The sequence below is a fragment of the Peromyscus californicus genome, unplaced genomic scaffold (assembly GCF_007827085.1).
Source record: "Peromyscus californicus insignis strain IS unplaced genomic scaffold, ASM782708v3 Scaffold_14__1_contigs__length_90479793_seg_2, whole genome shotgun sequence".
Classification (NCBI taxonomy): Eukaryota; Metazoa; Chordata; class Mammalia; order Rodentia; family Cricetidae; genus Peromyscus; species Peromyscus californicus.
This window is the reverse complement of record NW_026294436.1, coordinates 74,688,431-74,709,772: the sequence shown is the minus strand read 5'-3', so window position 1 is coordinate 74,709,772 and position 21,342 is coordinate 74,688,431. Positions and strand designations below refer to the sequence as shown.

Sequence of the window (21,342 nt, the reverse complement as noted above, 5' to 3'; positions counted from 1 at the left end):
TCAGTCAGAACATTCATCACTTGCAAGAAGTCATGCAGAACCAGGCAGGTATTAGAAAGAAACCCTTCAAGAGCACTGAGTCCCTTAGGGAGGACAGTTGTGTCCAACATGCAGCCATAGGGAAGGCAGCCCAACCCTGTAAACATATTTAAAATACTATGAGGAGGGGTGTGTGTGTGTGTGTGTGTGTGTGTGTGTGTGTGTGTGTGACTTGATTGTGAAGTCCTTGAGTGTAGACTTTGTAGATGACAACAGTGTGTCCCAACATTAAAAGGCTTGGACATGCAAGTATTAGGACATGGAGAATGAGACAAGGGCATTGTTAGCTTAAAAAAAAAAAATCCCTCCTCGAGCTGTGCAGACCCCTGGACTCACTGTGTGGAAGAGTGCTGTCTCCTCCTTGTCAATCAGCTCCAGCAGGATGGCTGATTTGCTGTGGGTGACACTCCCAATGTCATTCCACCTGGGCCAAAGAAATGTGACTAGGTTACTCAAAGATGGTCCATGTATCCACCACGAGAAAGGTCTCATCTTACCATTATGATTTAACTATTTTTTTCTTTTTAGCAAAAGCTTAAATATTCCACCTCTCAAAGGAGAAGACAAAGAAATGCAATATGCACTAACTCACACAGTTAACAATTCAATTTAAAATACATCTACCTCATGACACTCATTTGTGAAATGCAGTTTTCTTTATGGATAGCTAGGAGAAAAATCTGCAAAGGTCTTGTTACCGTTCTCCCAGTGTCCACCGAGGAGGCACTTCCCATGCTCCCTGCGTGTTTTCAATGCACAGCTAGAGCTCTGTTGCAGTGTGCACTTCAGATTCACTGTGCCATTGGGGAAAAACTGCCCAATAGCTGTTTCTGTGTCTATGCATCATTCATGTAAACATACACATACGAGCTTTCTTAGCCTGTCCCCAGAGACCTGTCTCTAATGGATGTGCAAGGGACTGACTCAGTACATGGATACAGGCAGGAAGACACAGGGAATCCACCCGAGTGTGGGGCCTGTGGTCTGCCAGGGTCTTGTGGGGACTCTAATCACAGAAGCGTGTGCCAGACACCAGGAAATAATAACTGGTTGCCTCCCATTCTCCCTGGAGCCAGTTCCTAGACATCTTTTCAATGCTCAAGCTTCAGCAAACGTCCCAGCTACAGCTCCCCATCTGTCTATTTTGCATTCTGTTGTGCTCACTGAAGTTCCCTCAATCTCTGTTGAGTTTGTTTTTTCTTTTCTCTTTCTTTCTTTTTTGTTAAGACAAGGCTTCAAATATTCCAGGCTGATCACAAACATGCCATGTAGCTGAGGGTGACCTTGAACTTCTGATTCTCCTGTTTCCACCACTACACACAATGTTTATATGGTGCTGGGGACTGAGCGCAAGGCTTCTTTCCTGCTAGGCAGACAGTGCACAATCTGGGCTCTATCTCCAGCCCTTCTTAAAGTGCTCACCTCTGGAGTCTCATGCCCTAGCAAGCCCTTCCTCACTCCTACCACTCACCCAGAAAAAAAGAGCCTGCTGAAATGCTCACTCTCCGCCACACTGTGGTGCAAGCTTTTAATTCTGGGCTTAGATATCTCAAGAGACCCCGGAAGACCACAGGTTCCTTATCTGTAGAGACTCCATGTCTCCATGTCTGTAATCAGTGCACTGAGCCAGCCTCTTGCACAGAGTTCAAGTTTCCCGTCCTATCTAAAGCAGAAGAAGCGGCTGATGTGCCCCTCCTTAGAGTAGATTCGATGTAGACACTGGTGAGAACCCGAGTCTACTCCCGAGTCTGAGTTCTTACCTGGGGTTTTCAAAGTTACCCCTGGTCACCTGCCCATTCCAGAACAGCCATGCTCCCCACACATGCCCAGGACTCCTCTCCCCTCTCCAAATGTTCCCTGACAGAGACACCTGGCTGAGTGGCCACCTGCTGCTGCGAGGATCTCTAGACAGGAGACTTCTTTCTTCCAGGTGAATTCCTTCAAAGCATCTGCCAAAGCTCTACAGACCCTCCTCCCCCTGTGCCCACCTGGGAACAGCTCCTGGGGGGATAGAACAAACCCTGCAGAGGCTTCTGGTCCTGACATCTGCACGTGGCTGTTTCCAGTCCAGCAGCACGTGTGTAGGGGTGCTCACGTAGCTGTAGGTTCACATGCGTGTGTATGTGGGATCTCCAGGGGACAGCTTTGAGTTCGTCATTCCTCAGTCACCATTCACCTTGGTTTCTGAGACAGTCTCTTTCTGATCTGGAACTCGCCAAGCACGTTAGTCTGGCTAGCCAGTGAATCCCAAGGATCCACCTGTGTCTACCTCCCAGCTCTGGGATCACAAACCTGTGCCACCATACCCAGCATTTTTTATGTGGGTTCTGAGGACAGAAGTCGGGTCCTTGCGAGACTTTGCCAACTAAGGTACAGTTCCCTAGCCCTTAAAGGTTTGCTTAAATCTAAAGGTCTCTGTACTCATTGTAGCCTCAAAAATCAAGTGGGGAAAAATCATAAGAATAATGGCAGAGTGGTGATCTAAGATCAGTAACACTCACCAGGATGGTTTGGTAAAAAGGCAGCCCTAACTGACCCTGAGAACTCCTGCTTTGCCTGTTAGAGCTGTCGTTTATCACGGGCCTTAGATACACAGCTACGTTCATCAGACGCACACACAAGAATGGTATCCTGTCAATCAACACAGGGCTAGACTATCCAGGTACATAAAGGTGAGCATGCTGCCGTCAGGGAACCTATAGGCAACCATGCAAAGAGCCAGCTAGTGGACATTCCCCACACCCCTGGACAGCGTCTGCTTGTACTAAATGGAAAAGGTTAAAGGGTCCAAGTAACTCAACAACAACAACAACAAAAACAAAGCGCTCAGGCAATTTCATTTGTTATCACAGACTAATTGCCTCTAAAACACACTTTTACAGGCAATCAATCCCTTCGTTAGTATAAAGATCACTTTGTCCTTGTCCAGTCCATGTGGTCAGGCAGAGGGCGTAGGGCTGCAGGAAGAATCTGGTTTGGATCTAAATGGCCAGGGACAGTCCCAACAAAGGCAATCAGCAGGACTGACTACAGAACCCACCCTTCCCACTCTCCAGGTCTGCCCCAGTGGCTCTGGAGACTTGAAATGCATGTTTCCTGTGGCCAGAGAGGAAAGAACTGAACCTCCAGGAAAAGCAATATCAGTTTCCCCTGGCCCCATCAATCCTAAAGATGGCTACTTTCATCTGAACTGAGAAAATGAAATCTACTCAGGTCCAGTGTGGCTCTTAACTCATTGCAAAACAACTGTCTAGGGCATGGCCTGCAGTCTCTGAAGGGAAAGAACGGAGGACACATTACCTGTATATGACTGCCTGTCTTCCAATTCTGTTCCTCACAAAAATCCCCATAAAGAAAATGCCAAGGTGCATGCTGTTGCCATGGTTGTCCTGCAGAAGATCAACAGAAGGCATTTGTTACCACCACGACCTTGCTGAGCCATCACAACAGCCAAGGTCAAACAGGCCAAGTGTCTGCCAAAAGACCAATGGAGAAAGACATGGGGCGTGATATGGTGTGCCTGTATGCCACACAGTGGGATACAGTGTGGGCTTCAGAGAGGATCCTCTGGCTTTTGAAACTGGAGACCGTTATTCTAAGTGAAATAAGAAAGGCACAGGGAGACAAACACTGTGTTCACATAGATGGAGGGGAGCTCATCAGAGCAGAGAATGGGGTAGCAAGGAGCAAAACAGAGGCTGCAGGGGTGAAGAGATGCGAGCCAAGACAAAAGCCCTAACTAAATTAGAGGGACAAATTCAGGGATCTACTGTGCATCATGGTGACCGTGCTTAGCAGCAACACGCCATATTCTCAAAAATTCACTGAGAACAGATTTTGTGTTCACCCCACAAAAAATGCTAAGACTGTGAGATAACACATCTGTGAGTTAGCTTGATTTCCCCATCCTACATACATCCAGGTTTCAGAAGACCTGTATGTAACAAATACATACCGTTTAATTTGTCATTCGAAAGACACAGACACTTACAAGGCAAGAGACAGCACTCATCTTAAGCGTTTGCCTGCAGTCTGCCCACAGGCGCCCGCCCTCCCAGTCGAAACCTCTAGGAGGAAGGAAGCCACAGAGCTGCTTGCCATCCTAGCTACGGGGCGATGGAGCTGGGACCCCAGCGCACGTCTCTCTTTCCCACATTCTACTGAGAGGCAATTTTATGATTCTTCTCAAATTTGTAGACCGTTTCTCCTTCAGGAACTTCTACTACAGTTTTAGTTAGTTTCCATTTTTCTTTCATTTATTATTATTATTATTATTATTATTATTATTTAAAGAAAAAGCTATCCATCTCCATACTTTGAAGAGCTGGCTATCACTTGGGTTTGTGACAAATTTCACCCACCCTCCCCCTGTTGGCGTCCAAGCGCTGCTGTCTCTCCAGACAGGACAACTGTAAGCTGCCTTGCAGGTGCTGGGAACCAAACCTGCGTCCTCTGCAAGAACAGCCAGTGCTCTTAACCACCAACCCATCTCTCCATCCAATTTCTGATACATTTTTAACTTCTGAAATTTTTAAACTGTCTCAATGATTGTTTTTATAAATTTTTAAATAGGGTCTCATTATATCCCAAACTGTTATGAACTCACTAGGCAGTTTGTGAGGATGACACTGAACGTCTGGGCTTCCTTCTTCCACTTCCCAAGTGCTGGGATTACAGACAGACGCCACTCTGTCTAGTTGACACGGTGGGGAAATGAACCCAGAGCTTTGAGCATGCTGGGTAAGCACTACGCCAAATGATTCTTCCTGCAGCGTCTGCCTCTCCCAGGCTGCTGCATTCTTATCCCATCAGCCCCTGTTGTAAACACTGGGGCATTCTGCAGGGCAATGCTTGGCTGTGCACACTGACTGTGGATGCTCACTGGTGACTGGGAGCCTTGTGACATAGGCAGGCCTTGTGGACTTTACTAGCTGGCCACTCATGGGGCCGTCTGCTAAGGACCCCGGACTCCTCGTCTTCAGCCTGGGCTCTTGGGCAAGTCAGATGTGTCCCATTGCCTAGGATACCTGGCCGCCAGGGTTATCAGAACACAGTGGGCAAAGACTGAACTTTGGAGAAGTTATCATGAGGTCCCCTGCTTTCACTGGAGCAAGGTGGTGGTCACGACAGCAAGAGACAGGGACCCTCCTTCAAAGCTGACATTGCAAGGCTTCTAAGGGGGCTAAGATAAGACAGCCACTGGCGGTCAACCCTGAAAAGGTATGAAGAGAGAAGAGGTCAGGCACGGTAGTGCACCCCAGTAACCCCAGCACACAGACAGTGGTGGAAAGAAAGTTTTGCCCCTGATGCCAGTGTGAGCTACTCCATGAGCTGAGGGGTGCGGCAGGAACTGGGGAAGAGGAAACAACATGGTTTCTATACTGAAGAAAAACTGAAAGGTAAGTTATACCACAGAAAGATTCGTGTGAAGTGAGGTGGGGATGCGAGAAGAGAGGGAAAGGAGACCCTCCAGGAATACCCTGCTGCTTTGCCTGCAGGTCCACACCAGAGTCGGGTGTAAAAGTGACTCAGAAAGAGCCATTCCTGGAGCAGGACAATGGAGGGACACACAGAGGGATGTCCAAATGGAGGGACACACAGAGGGATGTCCAAATGGAGGGACACACAGAGGGATGTCCAAATGGAGGGACACACAGAGGGATGCCCAAATGGAGGGACACACAGAGGGGTGCCCAAATGGAGGGACACACAGAGGGGACGCCCAAATGGAGGGACACACAGAAGGGACGCCCAAGGCGGCCGAGCCATACTGGATGCTGCAGGCATCACACTAGACCCAACTTAACGCTGGGCACGCTACTGAGGAGAGTGCTGGTCTGCTGGGTGGAGCCACGTCTGAGCAACCCTCGATGAGCCCACAGGCTCTATTGGCATGGTAGCACCTCAGCCAGCAGGTACATGAGTGTATGTGGAGGGTTAGGAAGGGGAGACGGTGCCCAAGGAGGGCTGGGGACATTTGGGGAACCCCTTACGGGAAACCTGGCTCTAACTGGAAGTGCACACAGGGGCCACACTGTCCATCTCACTTTCTATCCCCGCACACTCTGCTGTCTGCTTAGGCAAACTTCTTCAAGGCAGGCCACTCTCCACCCCTACAGTCTTTTGCTCCTACCTACCATCCTGGGTCACCCAGAATCATGGGGTCTGTGGATAGTCACCTCCATCAGGGACAGATATATTGGGGGAATCTGGCAGCTCAGCAAAGTTCTCCCGAAAGATCGGCACTGCTCACCACCCCACCCGACTCCAAGGTAGGCAAGTAATTCCTTGAAGAACCTGCTAGAAACACACTGAAACTCTGCAAGGTAGATGTCAGCACTAGCTCGAGTGTCCTCCAATCCTAAAGTTCAGTCACTAAAAATAAGCAAATGACAGCAAAAATGAAACCCCCAACTTCCAGGCAGAGAAGATGGTTTGGGAGACATAGAGAAAAGTTTACTGATTTTCTTCAGTGACCCGAAATATCGTGGCTATATATGGGCTGCTGTAAGTGGGCTGCAGATGGCCTCGCCAGGCATTACTACGAGGAAAATGGATTACAGCCCTACCAAGGGCAGCCATTAGAGAAGCAAAAGAAAATTAAACAAATCTAAAAGAGAGCCATTTAGCCCCTTTCACGAGACGCGGCCACCTCGCTCGAGTCTGTTCGATGCTCACAGGCAGTTCTCATTAAGGCAAATTGCGAGCAAGCAACAGATCGGGAGCAGAGCGCGTATAAAGCAGCCCGCGGCGCCAACACGGAGGGAAGTGTGTGTGTGCTGAAATGACAAGCATCCCCCAGATCGCCGGGGTGTGCCAGCCGCATTAGGTTTCTGACAGAACTCCATCTTTTGAAGAGCTGGTCAGCAGAGAGAGGAAAATGAGCTTGGATGATGGCCTCCATGATGCTTCCAGCCACACCCACTCCAGTAGGTGGGGCCGTTACAAAGGATGCGGTGTGCTTTAATGATTTCCTAGGCACGACTTCCACAAAACACCCACCACACACAGCTCTGCAGAGCTGGAGAAATAAAAAATGATTGCATATTGGAGATGCTTCAGTCTGTCTCTCCAACGATCGTCCCCACATCCAAAGAAGAGTAAAGAGAAGACACAGGAGAAGAAAACTGCTAGCCAGCCTCGCTGTTCACGTCCACAGGACGTCAGCTTCTTGCCCTGGTGCACAAAAGACAGGTCTCACCTTGATACTTGAAGGGAAGGGACACGCTGGTGCAAGGACTCACTCAGATGACCGTCCGAGCAGATGAGTATAATCTGCTGATGATCAATCCCCAAAATCTCTGAGCTCAGAAAAAGCATTCACTTTACCTAAAGTGAGTTCTTAACTGCTGCAGTTGGAATGAGCAATGTCCCTGATAAGCTCATGTGTTTGAAAACTTCATCCCAGCTGGTAATACTGTTGGGTAGGGTTATGGAACCTTGCTGGAGGAAGTGGGTCACTGGGGATGAGTCTTGAGGCTGTTCACTCTGCTTCCCGGTTGCTTATGCAATGTGACCAGCTGCCTGAAGGGCTTCTCCAACACCAGGGCTGCACCCCCTGAACTGTGAGCTAAAGCAAACCTTGCCCTATAAGCTGTCTCTTGTCAGGTCTTTCTGTGTCACAGGGCAGACAGGGAGTGTCACATGACACTGAGAAGGGAATGCCACTCTGGCCCATGGCAATCCATGTTAACTTTAAAATGTGCAGGGGCAGGAAAGGTGAGTTACCTTCACCGGGAAGGTCTCCTGTCCAAATCCATCCAAATGCTCTACTTCATTGATGTACATCAGCTCCGCTTCTGCAGGCAGGATCCCACTACAAGCAAAACAGCACCAGAGGAGGAAATGGGCAGCAGTACAAAGTCAGGGGAAAACGTCCCTATCCTGACAGGGATGACAATCATTTCTTTCCACCTGGGAGGGTGGTGCCTTGTTAAGGTGGCATTAACTAACGTTCAACAGCCTTTTACTCAAAACTGAATAAGAAAGGGAAGGTAGCCAGGCAGCGGTGGCACATGCCTTTAATCCCAGCACTTGGGAGGCAGAGCCAGGCTGATCTCTGTGAGTTCGAGGCCAGCATGGTCTACAGAGCGAGATCCAGGACAGCCAGGGCTACACAGAGAAACTCTGTCTCGAGAAACCAAAAAAAGAAAGAAAAAAAAAAGAAAGAAAGAAAAAAAAGAAAGAGAAGGTAAATTACTCAATTAAGAGACATAGCCTTAAAAGCACTAATTATTCAATACATCCCTGTGAGCAATGCTGTCTGCTTTAAAAAGATACTATTTTGCTCAGGACTATGACAATTTCTACCATTTTAAAAAGGAAAATTTTAAAGAGGGAGAAGGGAAGGGGAGGGAGAGGAAGAGAAGATACAAAAGGAATATGGGGGGGCTGTGAGGAAGCAGGAGCATAGCTCCCCCCACCCACCCCCAAGCTCCACTCAGAATACTAACACAGAGCCCAGTCACATGGTAGGGGCAGGGAACCGCGTGAGCCAGGCCAGGGGTAGGACAGTATGCTGTGCTGGCTGGATTCTTAGCCTCCACCTGCCTTACCTGTGGGCCTTGTGCTCCTGGGCCACCTTCTGGGTCAGCTCCTCCAGAACAGCTTCCTCCAGGGCCAAGTCCTGGAAGAAAGGGAGCACTCAGGTCAGGGGTGATAGCTGTCATGGCACCCTGGTCAGGTCCCATCCCGTCGTCTCCCCCGCCCCCCCCGCCCCCGTGACACATTCCTCATTCCTTCTCTCTCTCCTGCAGAAGAATGGGCTCAAGTGTTCAGTGTCTGCTGTTGCTCACAGCTCCTACCACTGCCAGTGGGACCCACACAGCACAGCTCCCATAGCCAGTGGGACCCACACAGCACAGCTCCCATAGCCAGTGGGACCCACACAGCACAGCTCCTACCACTGCCAGTGGGACCCACACAGCACAGCTCCTACCATAGACAGCGGGACCCACACAGCACAGCTCCTACCACTGCCAGTGGGACCCACACAGACAGCTCCTACCACTGCCAGTGGGACTCACACAGCACAGCTCCTACCACTGCCAGTGGGACCCACATAGCACAGCTCCCATAGCCAGTGGGACCCACACAGCACAGCTTCTACCACTGCCAGTGGGACCCACACAGACAGCTCCTACCACTGCCAGTGGGACCCACACAGCACAGCTCCTACCACTGCCAGTGGGACCCACACAGCACAGCTCCTACCACTGCCAGTGGGACCCACACAGCATAGCTCCTACCATAGACAGTGGGACCCACACAGCATAGCTCCTACCATAGACAGTGGGACCCACACAGCATAGCTCCTACCATAGCCACTGAAACCCAGGCAGTTTTTTTTTCCTTCCCTGTCTATCTGCCTCCCAGATGCACTTTTATTAAATTGCTTGGTATGTGCTTGTGTAGTGTGCGTGCGTGCGTGTGTGCGTGTGTGTGTGTGTGTGCGTGCGTGTGAGTGTGCAGGTGCATTTGTGTGTGCACATGAATGTGTGTGCATGTGTGGATGGCAGAAAATTACTTCAGCTCATGCCCCTTGATGTCGGCCACCTTGGTGGGTTGGTTGGTTTTTGCTGTTATTTGTTTTTAAACACAAGGACTCTCGCTAGCCTGGAACTCACCAGGTAGGTTAGGCCAGTTGGCCAGAAAGCTCCAGGGACCCACCCGGTTCTGCCTCCTCAGCACTGGGATTGCAAACCAGCTTTGCTTTGACGTGGGTTCTGGGAATCAAACTCATGTCCTTGCGAGCACTTTACTGTGTAGCTATCTCCCAAGGGAAGCCTGGGAAATAAGCAAGCTTCCAGCTGTGAGACTACAAGGATGCTGTGTGCCTGAGACACTAGCTGCAAGCATCTCAAGCCACACCAGGTGCTAATTCTAAAAGGCATAAAGAACAGAATAAACTGAAGATCAAAAGGCTCCATTAAACCCCCAGTTCCAACTTTGAAAATGCCCAAAGGCACCCTTCTGCTATTATACTCAACTCAATACCTCCACCTGTGTGGGGCAGGGGCGGGGGTGGGGGTGGGGGTGGGGTGACAGAGGTATGTACACTCCAGAGATGTGTGAGTGTGGCAGTGGCTGAATGACAAATGGCAGGGTGTGTGCCACAGCCACACACCTGTGGAACGCCTGTGTACTCAACTTTGTTCTTTTCTCTGCTGAGGAAATGCCATCTGACGACCCAGTGACTACGGAAGATCAAACAGGGCCATTCATCCCGCCTTCCCTCCCCCCTCCCCAGCGGAGGAATGCATGCTTCCCTTTGAGAGCTCCAGCAGAACCAAGCAGAAAGTTGACAACTTTCCATGGCTCCCCACCGCTTACACAATTAGGTCAACACCTGGGCCTGGCATCTGGACCTTTGTTCAGGGGGACCCAGCCATTCCTTCCAGATCTCCTCCCCTCAGAGTTCAGAGCCTCAGGCAAGCTTCTGCTCTCAGCATGCACGGCTTTTACTGTCTCCATTTACCCTGGTGCCCACACTTCTGGGAAGAGCCACACAGTCCCAGCACACAAGGGGAAACATCCCGTCTCAACTCCCGCAATCCTCTGTGGCACCTTCCCTCCCCAGACGTACCCCTCTGCTGGGGGGTGCCTCTGTATGTTCTGCCTACGGTGTTTCTTCTGTAGTTATCTACACACCATCCTATTTCATTTCTTGTTTTCCTCCGCCTGCTAGAATCTGGGTACCTCGAGGGCAGCCATTCTTCCCATCGAGTCAGAGGTCAGTCACGGGGCTTTTCCACAATGACCATTCCAAGTTCACAATACAAAGGAAGTGGTCAATAAACACTGACTGACCTGAACTTGCCATATGGCATGTAACTTCTGTATTACTAGACAAGCGGTTTTGATTATACAAAACGGGTTACCAGCAGTTGGTCCCTCTGCTTATCCTGTCCGCTCGCATTTCAAAATGCAGACAGCGGCATTCATCAGCTCACATTCGCGTCTCACAGACTGAGTCACTGTGATAGTAACACAACCAAATCACCGGTTACAGAGAATTTACCCTGGACCAGGTTGGGTACCTCATGCTGATGTTCTCCTTGCTCTTCACAGTGGGGGTAGGTCTATTTTCACTTCGGATGAGAAGGCCGAGGCTTCCGACCATCAGCTAACTTGTTCAAGGCTGTGTGGCCAGTAAGGGTGCTAGCCCCATGTAGCCTCAGCATCACTCAGGTACCGCGTGTGTGTGTGTGTGTGTGTGTGTGTGTGTGTGTGTGTGTGTGTGTAAGTTTCCGACCACAGACCACCCAGGACAGGTCATGGCGTGGTGGACTGAGGATGTGTCCTCAGAAAAGAATGATGAAAGCTGTAAGCCAAGCCTAGAACATCCCCAATTCAGTCATGAGCACGGGCAGCCACCATATGAAATTCAGCACTGCCCAAGGAGCCTTTGGGGGAAGATAAAAACACTTCTGATCTTTCCCCCAGACATGCACCTGGCTACTGAGCAGTTAAGATGTAGCCAGTGCAACTAGGGAACTCAACCTCTAATTTTATTTAACTTTAACCTAAATTTGGATGTAAACATCCACTTGGGGCTAATCAGAGTGAGGGCAAATCTAAGAACAATAATCTCAATAGTAGGGAGGCAGGGTAGCTGAGGCAGGAGGATCACAAGTTCAAGGTCAACCTAGGTTAAATAGTGAGTTAAGAGTTGGCTTGGGCAACTTGAGACCTTGCTTCAAATGAAAAATACAAAAAGGGCCAGGAATATGTGCTCATCATAGGGTACCTGTCTGGCATGTGTTAAACCCAGATTAATCCCTTATACTGAAGAGAGGTGTGGGGAGCACACGAGAGCTGGTGTGTGTGTGTGTGTGTGTGTGTGTGTGTGTGTGTGTGTGTGTGTGTGTATTGTGCATGTCGAGGTCCTCAGGTGCCTTCTACCCTTTGCCTGAGACAGGGTCTCTCACCGCCCTAGAACTTTGCTAAGCAGGCTAGGCTACCAGGCCAGCACACTTTCAGGGATCTATTTACCCGTCTCTACTTCCCACTGTACCATTGCTGGGATCCAGGTGCACGCCACAACACCCAGCTTTTTATGTGGGCTCTGCAGACAAAAGTCGGGGCCTCATGCTTGTAGGGAAAGCAGTTTTACTAATCCAACCATCTCCTTGGATCTGTTTTCGTATTTTAATGTCTCTGTTGGCACCTAAGCTGCATCTCCTTTCCAGACTTCCAGACCTGCAAAAGTCTTCCGGCAGGGGAATGGACGACTGTGGAGGAGGAGCTGCCAGAGATGAGCACTGGGAAGGGGTAATGGTGGAAAGACTGGCAGCCCTCAGTCCACCTGAGCTTCATTCAGCCAAGGGAGCACGCTCTGAGAAACCTGTGTTGTAAGCTCTTGGGGGACAGGTATTATATAAATGACCATAGAAGGCCACAGCAGACCTGCCAAGTCCCTCTTGGGGCCAAGCCACAGTTGGGACATGGGACACCTCTGTGCCTCCCCTTAATCCACTGTCTCCTCTCCTGTAACAACCCATGTGTCTCAGGACAACTAGCTGTAAAGAAGCATAAGAACCTGGGATCTGCAGCATCTGCCCTTTAGACTCAGATCCGAACCTGTAACAGTCTTTCTTCAGCGAAGCAGTTGCCACCATGTAGACTCCAAGAGCCCTAACTCCTCAGAAGCCTTGGGTCTCAGCCACCATGACGCCCCTCCCACGAGACAGGCCACAGCCAAAGTGACAGCTGACTTTCCCAAATACCTCCTCTTCCTTCTCTGTCCTGGTCGTGCCTTCTCCTCTCTGCTCTACCTCTTATACCAAAGTCCTTTAAGACACAGCTGACACCCCAGTCATCCCTGAGCCTCTCCTAACCCCTGAGGTACGTGTAGTTTCTCCCCAGGTTGTAATTCCTGACCTATGGAATCGCACCCTGATTGACTGGGCAAATCTCACCCTGGGAACATGCACTGCTCTAGTTCTTGTGCAGTTTCATTCCCGGGTATCTACTACCCAGGTCAGCACTTGGGACAAAACTGAACAACAACAACAACAACAACAACAACAAAAAAGGAAACCATGTGAGTGGCTGTTTCTAAAAGGAGAGCCAGCGGCTTGCAGCTCAGCTCTTCCATGAGGTGCCTTCTCGATGTATTCAGTCATCACCACGAAAACTCCTCTCAGTGAAGCCTCCAACCAGGCAACAGATTCCCCAGGGTAACACCTGTCTATCCTCCAATCAGCTCAGGAATAGGTAGTTTTACTTCACTGGAAATATGTGCCAGCACACACCATGTGCCAAGCAGCAGTGGGCGATAGAGTCTCTGCTTTTCAGACCCCAGACCTGGCATTTTAACCGAGAAAATAAATAACAAGGAGGAACAAGTTCAGACACGGAGGGGGCTGGGAAGCGCTTACTCAGGTGCAAGTTCGTGAACAGGACATGGCTGGCGGCCATTGCCCACGGCTGGGCGGGCAGTAAGGCCTTCCTGAGGAGTAGGTAGGGAAACACTGACCTCACAGACCTGACAGAGTACTTGCCAGCAGAGGACACCCAAGGGCCGAGGCCTGGGGCAGTTCAGTATGCTTGGAGGATTCAGACTGTTCCAAATGTGGGAAGGAAGAGGACTCAGTAGACGAGTGTGCTCATGACAGATACTAACCGTATGTATTCATGAGATCTTGTCTCTTCCACAGCTGCCCTGTGACAGGTGCTAACATACATCCTAGCGACAGAGTGGCAGCCACAGGCCCATTCTCCCCACACCCTCTCCATTGTTCTTGGACAGCAGTAATCCATGCAGGAACGAAGCAGTGTTCCACCACTGACCTCTAAACGGACACTCCCTCGTGCTCAGTGATGCTATCTTTCCTGTATCTCTCGATTTTTTTTTTTTTATCTTCTTTTGAGGTCCCATGTCCTCATGTGTTTTGTAATAGGTCATGTGTTTCCTTATGATCACTTTTGAGTTCCACAGATTTGGCTACAAGCCCCTTGTCCAAAGTATGATTTGCAAATATTTTCTCCCCACGTGTGCGCTTCACTCTGTAAGTTACGTCCTTTGCTGTGTAGTTCATTATGATGCGACCCTGCTGCTTTTTACTTGCTTGTATTTTAGGGGTCCTATGCCGGAAACCATTGCCAGGACCAAGGTCTTGAGTCCCCTCGGTCTTCCTCTAAGAGTTTAAAGTCTCAGGGCTTATGGCTGATTCTTAATCCACTTGGAGCTGATTCGTATGTACTGGGTGACATAAGGGCCCAATTTCATCCCATCTCATGTGGATACCGAGCTCTCCCAACACAGTGTACTGTAGATACTGCCAGCCCCCTTGCTTGTCCTTGACCTCTTGGTCAAAAAAGCAATTGGCTGTATGTGTGTGAACTTATTTCCAGGCTCTATTCCAATCCAATGGTCAATGTGCCTGTTTCTAAGTCAGAGCCAGGCTGTGGTCAGTCACCACCACATGGTGGCTTCATTTGGGTCACTACTGCTATGAAGAAACACCATGACCAAAAGTAAGTTGGAGAGGAAAGGCTTTATCTGGCTTCTGCATCCATCGTCCAGCACTGAAGGAAGTCAGGACAGGAACTCAAGCAGGGCAGGGACCTGGAGGCAGGAGCTGATGCAGAGGCCATGGACAAGTGCTGCTTACTGGCTTGCTTCCTATGGCTTAAGCGCTCAGCCTGCTTTCTTATAGAATCCAGGACCTCCAGCCCAAGGATGACACCACCCATCATGGGCTAGGCCCTCCCCCATCACTCACTAATTAAGAAAATGCCCTACAGGCTTGCCTACAGCCTGATATTACGGATGAATTTCTATGGTATTTTCTCAATTGGAGTTCCGTCCTCTCAAATGACTCTAGCTTATGTCAGGTTGACATAAAATTATCCAGTACACACGGCAATGTATCTTAGGGTCAGGAAGCATGATGTCCCTGGCTCTGGTTTCCCTTGGCTCAAGACTGCTTTGGCTACTCGGGATCTTTTGTGGATGCACATGAATTTGAAGTTTGTTTTTCCTATTTCAATGAAGAATGGCATTGTGATTTTGACAGGGGTTGCATTAAATCTGTAGGTGACTTTGGGATGCATGGGCATTTTAACACCAATTCTTCTACGCCGCAACCCCAAAACATCTGTTTGTGTCATCTTGAATTTCTCTCATCAATGTGTTATAGTTGTCAGTGCATGAGTCCTCCAGCTCCTTGAGTGAATTTATTCCTATGCTTTGTATGTTTTTTATGCTCCGATAAGTTGGATTTGTTTCTGAATATGTTCACCAATTTTCCTCCATCTCTTATCTTCTTTTGTGGTTCTGATGATTGAACCCACAGCTACACGCACTCAGCAAGTCCTCTCCAACTGAGCTGCCTCCCCGGCCCACTCTCACCACTTGCATTCAAATGGTACTAGCAGCCTAGCTGAAATAGTTAGGGCAATAATGAATGAATGAATGAATGAATGAATGAATGAAAATGAAGATCTGCACAGGAAAGATAGAGGTAAAACAGTCTGTATTTGCAGATTATATGATTGTATACATACAAAAAGTACAGATTCCATCAAAAGAAAAGAAAAGAAACCACTATTAGAACTGATAAACTTAAAAATCAACCCACAAGACTTGGTGCTATTTTCCTATATCAAGGTTCTATTTGAGAAAAAAACAAAAACCACATCAGAAAATGTCTTGACGTGAGAAGAGGCCCCCTTATACTCCCGGTGCTTCATAACAATTGTCTATATTAAAGTATGCAGACTTCCTCTCCAGGAAACACAGAGAACTTCAAAATAAAGAATGAAATGTCCAAGGAAAGTAAAAAACCAAGAAAAAAAAAAAGAAATGAACTCACCATAGGAAACAGGACATATTCTCGGAGAAATTCTTGGGAATCAAATTGGTGATAGTCTCCAAAGTCGGCTGAGAAGACAAGACAGGGAAGCGACAGCAACCATTAGTGAAGACAGAGACCGAATAGAACATGGCAAACGTGTGCCCACCTATGCCTGTCTACTGCGTTCTCTCTACAGCCCCATTAAACAAGACTGGTGCCAAGACGTATCTGCTCTTGTCCCTACTTTTACCTAGCAACTATCTGTACTGGCGTTTAAACCACTCTAGATGATTTTTAGGAAGAGTGAGGAAATTTGGAAGCAAGCCCAGATGGCTATTTAAAGACTTTAAAAGCAACTAGTGTGTGTTTGCGGAGTGTGTACCAGGTTGGTATCCTATATCTGTCTGCCAAGGGGACTTTCTAAGTCAAGGTTAATATGGAGAAATGTAGCTGGAAATGTATCTACAGCTGGAAATCCCCTCAGTAAATCACCCTCGGCAAGCAACCTTGAAAATCTTCACACCTCCTGAACACATTTACATGTCACAAGATACCCGGAATTCTCTTCTTCCCAGTTGCCATCTCAGGATGGTATGCTGGGGCATGAACAAACTGAATCCACGGAAACGCCTCTGCCCGCAGAAATGTCGACACTAGGAGTCAGAGACAGCGATGATCCCCTACAGATGGTATGCAACTGTCGCTTGGATGAGGAGCTCAGAACAGCACAGATGACCACAGCCCGCTTCCAAGTTCAATCACAGGCTAGCTCCAATCACCTCTTTCCTTTCTGTGGGTGTGTCTTTCTAATGGCCCCATAGGAATTGTTAGGAAAATGAGAGGGGGGAGTGAGGGAGAGAGAGAGGGGCGGGGGAGGGAGAGAGAGAGGAGAGAGGGAGCGCTGTATGCATGTGTGTGGGTGCACTCCTCCATGTGTGCACATGAAGACAAGAGGCCAATCTCTGGTATCTTTCCCAATTGCCTCTGCAACCTTATTTAAGAGACAGGGTCTCCCACTGACTCAGAAGTTCACTGTTCTACTCAACAAGTCCCTAGGGCCCTCCTATCTACCCTGCAATGCATGCACAGATGTGTCCGACTTTATGTGGTTCTTGGGATCTGCATTCAGGTCCTTATCCTGGCACACCAGCACTTCACCTACGAACCATCTCCTCAGCCCAGGAGAACGATGGTTCAAACATTATATAGTTAACAGAAGTTTCATCAGACAGGCAGAATAGCCCACCAGCTTCCTCAAGGATCTCACACCACGCAGGATGCCCGGAAAACGCCAAATGAATGAACAGTGTGAGGAGGCGCACACACGGGAACAGAAAAGAAAGCTTTTTAAAGAAGGAAGGCCCAGTTTGAAGAGGAGGGACACCCTGGAGTTTCTCCGTCCTCTGGTGTTACTGTAATGTCCCTGTTACTACTGCTCCCCCTGCAACTGCCCACTATTTCTTCTCTTTCTGCTCCTTGGGTGGACAGAGGAACACAATATGTATTGGACATTTTCATCCAGAGTGAAATATCAAAGGGAGCCATTTCTCCAGACATTAGCACTCAAAGGGTTCAAATTCATTTCCAAGTATGCGACAGGAAGTTCAGCTCATAGCTCCTACACCAGCAGCCCACACCGCAAGAACTCTGCAGCTAGCAAGAAAATAAGAACTGAAAGGGAAATCAGTTTCCTTTTAAAAGTTACATACTCTCTTGGGGTTGGGGAAATGACTCAGCAGTTAAGAACACTTGCTTCTTTGGCAGAGGACATGGGTTCAGTTCCCAGCACCCACATGGTGGCTCACAAATATCTGTAATGACAGTTCCAGTGGATGCGATGCCCTCTTCTGGCCACCCCAAGCACTGCACACATGGTGCAGATACACACATGTAGGCAAAATACTTATACACAAAAAAATAAAAATCTTTAAAAAAATTGTACACACTCTCCTTATTTTTAATATAAGCAAATGCATTTAAGCTATCATTCAAAAAAATTATAGAATACAGATCTGGAGATTGGCTCAGTGGCTAAGAGCATTTGCTGTTCTTCCAGAAGACCTGGGCTTAGTTCCAAGCACCCATATGTGGTGCTTTATAGCCACCTGTAACTCTAGCTCCAGTGGATCTGACGCCCTCTTCTGGCCCCTACACACACCTGGAAACACACTCACACTTGTACACATAAATAAAAATTTAAAATACAAAGCACACATAAACACACAGAAAATAACACATTCTACAATATAGAGAAGGTTGAAATAGCTAGGAAGGTTGAAAGACAAGTTCACTCCAATTCATGTTCCTTGTCACATGGCCATCATCGATTTAAATTTCTCAAACTCTGTGACAGTGAGGTACAGAATATTGGCTAAAGCTATTGTACTTAAGTAGTGGCAGTAACTCATTCACATCACAGGATGTGACCACACCGCACAGTGGAATAATCCTGAGAAAACGTCTCCTACACTCTGAAAGGCAGCCTCAATTACAGGCTGGATTTAAAAACTATTTCTTCAGTTAGAACCATAGTCGAACCATAATCAAACAAGCATGGCTGACTTATAAGCAGCTTGGAGAAATCTACCCTCCTGCCACCCAAAATCACTAACTTTTCATCTTAATGCAAAACATCTTGAAATGACCAGGGAGCCTCAGCCAGAGGTCGCTCAACCAAATCTAAACATTCTCTCTGAAAGAGCACGCCTCGGGAGAAGATGGAATTCCACAGGCCGCCTTACCTTGCACGGCTAAGCCGGCTAGCCGGATGACTTGCTCCAGTGAGCACCGTACCCGCCCTTCAAGCACATCCTTTTTGACTTGCAGGTAATACTGATATCTGTTACGGGAAGAGAGAACAACCGTAAACACACACACTGGGAGCTCACAGCAGGATGTACAGGTGACACCAGTGGCGTCACTGCTACGAAAGATGGACAGTGACCTCTGCCCCTGTGTCCCTCTGTCCGATGTAACAGGTGCTGAAGCCAGCTCACCGTGAGAACATTCTCATCTAATGGTTTGTTTCTGGGACCTCAGGATGAACTAAGACCAAGAATGTCCCGGAAACACTCAACAGTACCTGCTTTCAGCGGCTTAATTGTCAATTTGACAAAAATCTAGAATCACCTGACAGATGGCCTCTAGGCATGTTTGTGTGTGGGGAACTATCTTGATTATCTAACTGAGGTAGGAATAAAATAAAAAATAATAATAAAAATGAATCTTAAAAAATAAAAATTTATAAATGCAAAAGTCTGGTAGACCAGATCACCAGTTGGTCAAATAATGTTGAATTCTGTCGAAGCATTTTCAGAGCCAGGCTTTACCTCACATGTTTGAGACGTAAGAAAAAGATGATTTGAACTTTCCAACCGGGAGTACCCTTTCCAAAAGCCAAATAGAGATTGACAGAGCGAGCGGCCACATATCTGGTCTCTGGTCTCTGGTCTGGGGGCTCCTCCTGCTTTCAAAACTGCTCTCGGGATGACCCAGACCTTCAGAGACCTCCCGAATCCAGGAGTTTGCTTCTCAGACACAGCTTCTGCAGAGCTGTGCTCTCATAGTTCTCTCTCTCCGATCAGACTGCCCTGCAATGCCATCAGGTAAAGATGGACGGCAATTTGCTCCTGGTAATAACTGTTTTGTATTTTACTTTGACGACTCTGTCTGTGAACTCACAGGTCACCCAAAGCCTAGTTTCCGTCGAGACAATCGGGTAGGAACTGACTGCTGTTAAGTAGACCTGCGCTGTCACAGGTGCTGTGACCCCCTCACCTAGTGTCTGCTAGAGGATAAGACTGGCTCTCTGCCCAGCCCAACCCAGCAAAGCCCAGCCCTCCTATAGGGCAGGGCAAAAACCAACCAACCAAACAAAAAACCATAAACAACAAACACACAAAAAACCAAAATGGGTTAGTCTTTGGTGGGAAAAACTTAGACTCAGATCTGAAGAGCAAACACCGGGAGTGAGTCCTTTCAAATCAAACCTAACGTACAGCAGAAAACCAACTTTTGTTTTCTACTCCCACCTGATATTTTACCTGATGAATTCCTAAGTGTTTCACAGGTTTCACCGTCCAGTCAGGGATTTCCTCCTGCCCATAACGTTTGTATCAATGAATGATCGCCATTGAGCTTCTGAAGCCAACCCCCAGAGAACTTTGGTCTGCTTGTCCATTGAAGGCCACCCCTCAGTGGGCACTGCCCCGCCCTTGACTGTCACCTCAATTCTGATTCCTCTTACCCCTCAAGTCCCAGCACACAGGAAAGGAGTGAGACACAAGAATTCACGGCCAAAGTCATTTGTGGGCTATGAAGGTGCTCAGAGTAACAGGGAGGAAATATCAGGATCAGTGCAAAACCCAGTGAAATCAAGGGCACTGTGTGCGTGCATGTGTGTGTGCGCGTGTACGTGTGCGCGTGTGTGTATGTGTGCGCGCGTGTGTGCGTGTGCGTGCGCGTGCGTGTGCGTGTGTTGGGGGGAGAGAGATTGATTCTTAGGGAGTTTAGTGACAGTACTTGCCTGGGAAAAGGAAGCCCAATGATCTACGTTCTCATGGGACTCTGAACAGATAACACTGAAGCACAACTTTATACGAACTTAGAATCTTGAAAGAGTAAATCAAAATATCCAACACTAAGAATCCTGATGGTCACAGTCATATCCCCTGGCATCTGAGTTCCTCTGTGCAGAGCATCAACTCCCCAATTCATATTTCCCAGTTTTCATGTTTCTCTCAAAAAGATTAATGGTTCCCTGCAGTGGTCCACAGTCCAGTGCTTGTCTGTCTCCCTCTGAGCCCAGGCTACAATCCTAACCCCAGTTCCTCTGTATTCCAGGAACTCCACCAAGAGTCCACCATTATCCCCTTTGTGTGAAGGAACACACACCCTCTCAACTACATGCAAAGCTTGCACAACCTTATTTCAATACACGAAATGCTGGTGTTGGAAAACCAACACCAGGTGTGGCTATAATCCCAGCACTCAAGGGGCTCAGACAAGAAGATCACAAATTCAAGGCCAGCCCAGGAGAAGTCTGGGCCAGCCTGGGCTACACAGTGAGACCTTGTCTGAGAACAAAATGAAACAACAGCTAACTGACAACATACCCTATTGGTGCGCCTGCTGGGAGGGAGCTCAGGAGTCTGAGGAGGGAGGGAGGGGGCTCCAGAGGGATGCTGCTCATCTTAGAGCACTGTACGGCCTTCTGAGATCTACACCTGCCCTTCAAGGTTCCGTGTTCAGAGACCTCTGGCCTCTTCCTCACTGCGTCCCTGGGCCCTGGGCCAGTTCTCTGGGGAACAATACCTCGCTCACTCCAGGTAACCTTCTCTTCAAGAGACCCTGGGAAGTGCCTGGGAGTCTTTTGTGGAGGAGCTTTCATCTCTTCGACCCCAGCAGTTCTTAGAGGGACGAGACGGAGTCAGTAAGAGGGTCCTTAAGTTATTAAACCCCTTTTAAGTGCCAAGAGTTCACTGTGGAAGCAGATAACGTC

The 21,342-nt window shown here is 48.5% G+C and overlaps 1 protein-coding gene across 1 annotated transcript in view; it reads right to left on the bottom strand.

The window, feature by feature from the left end:
- Ptpn14 (protein tyrosine phosphatase non-receptor type 14) overlaps positions 1 to 21,342 on the bottom strand; it is a 146,506-nt gene that overhangs the window by 35,673 nt on the left and 89,491 nt on the right. The window contains exons 4-9 of the mRNA XM_052737987.1: positions 18,584 to 18,681; positions 15,861 to 15,928; positions 8,595 to 8,665; positions 7,768 to 7,855; positions 3,340 to 3,428; positions 376 to 463 (exon numbers count right to left, since the gene is read on the bottom strand). Of these exons, the coding sequence (XP_052593947.1) occupies positions 376 to 463; positions 3,340 to 3,428; positions 7,768 to 7,855; positions 8,595 to 8,665; positions 15,861 to 15,928; positions 18,584 to 18,681 (502 nt within the window). The remainder of the gene's footprint in view (positions 1 to 375; positions 464 to 3,339; positions 3,429 to 7,767; positions 7,856 to 8,594; positions 8,666 to 15,860; positions 15,929 to 18,583; positions 18,682 to 21,342) is intronic.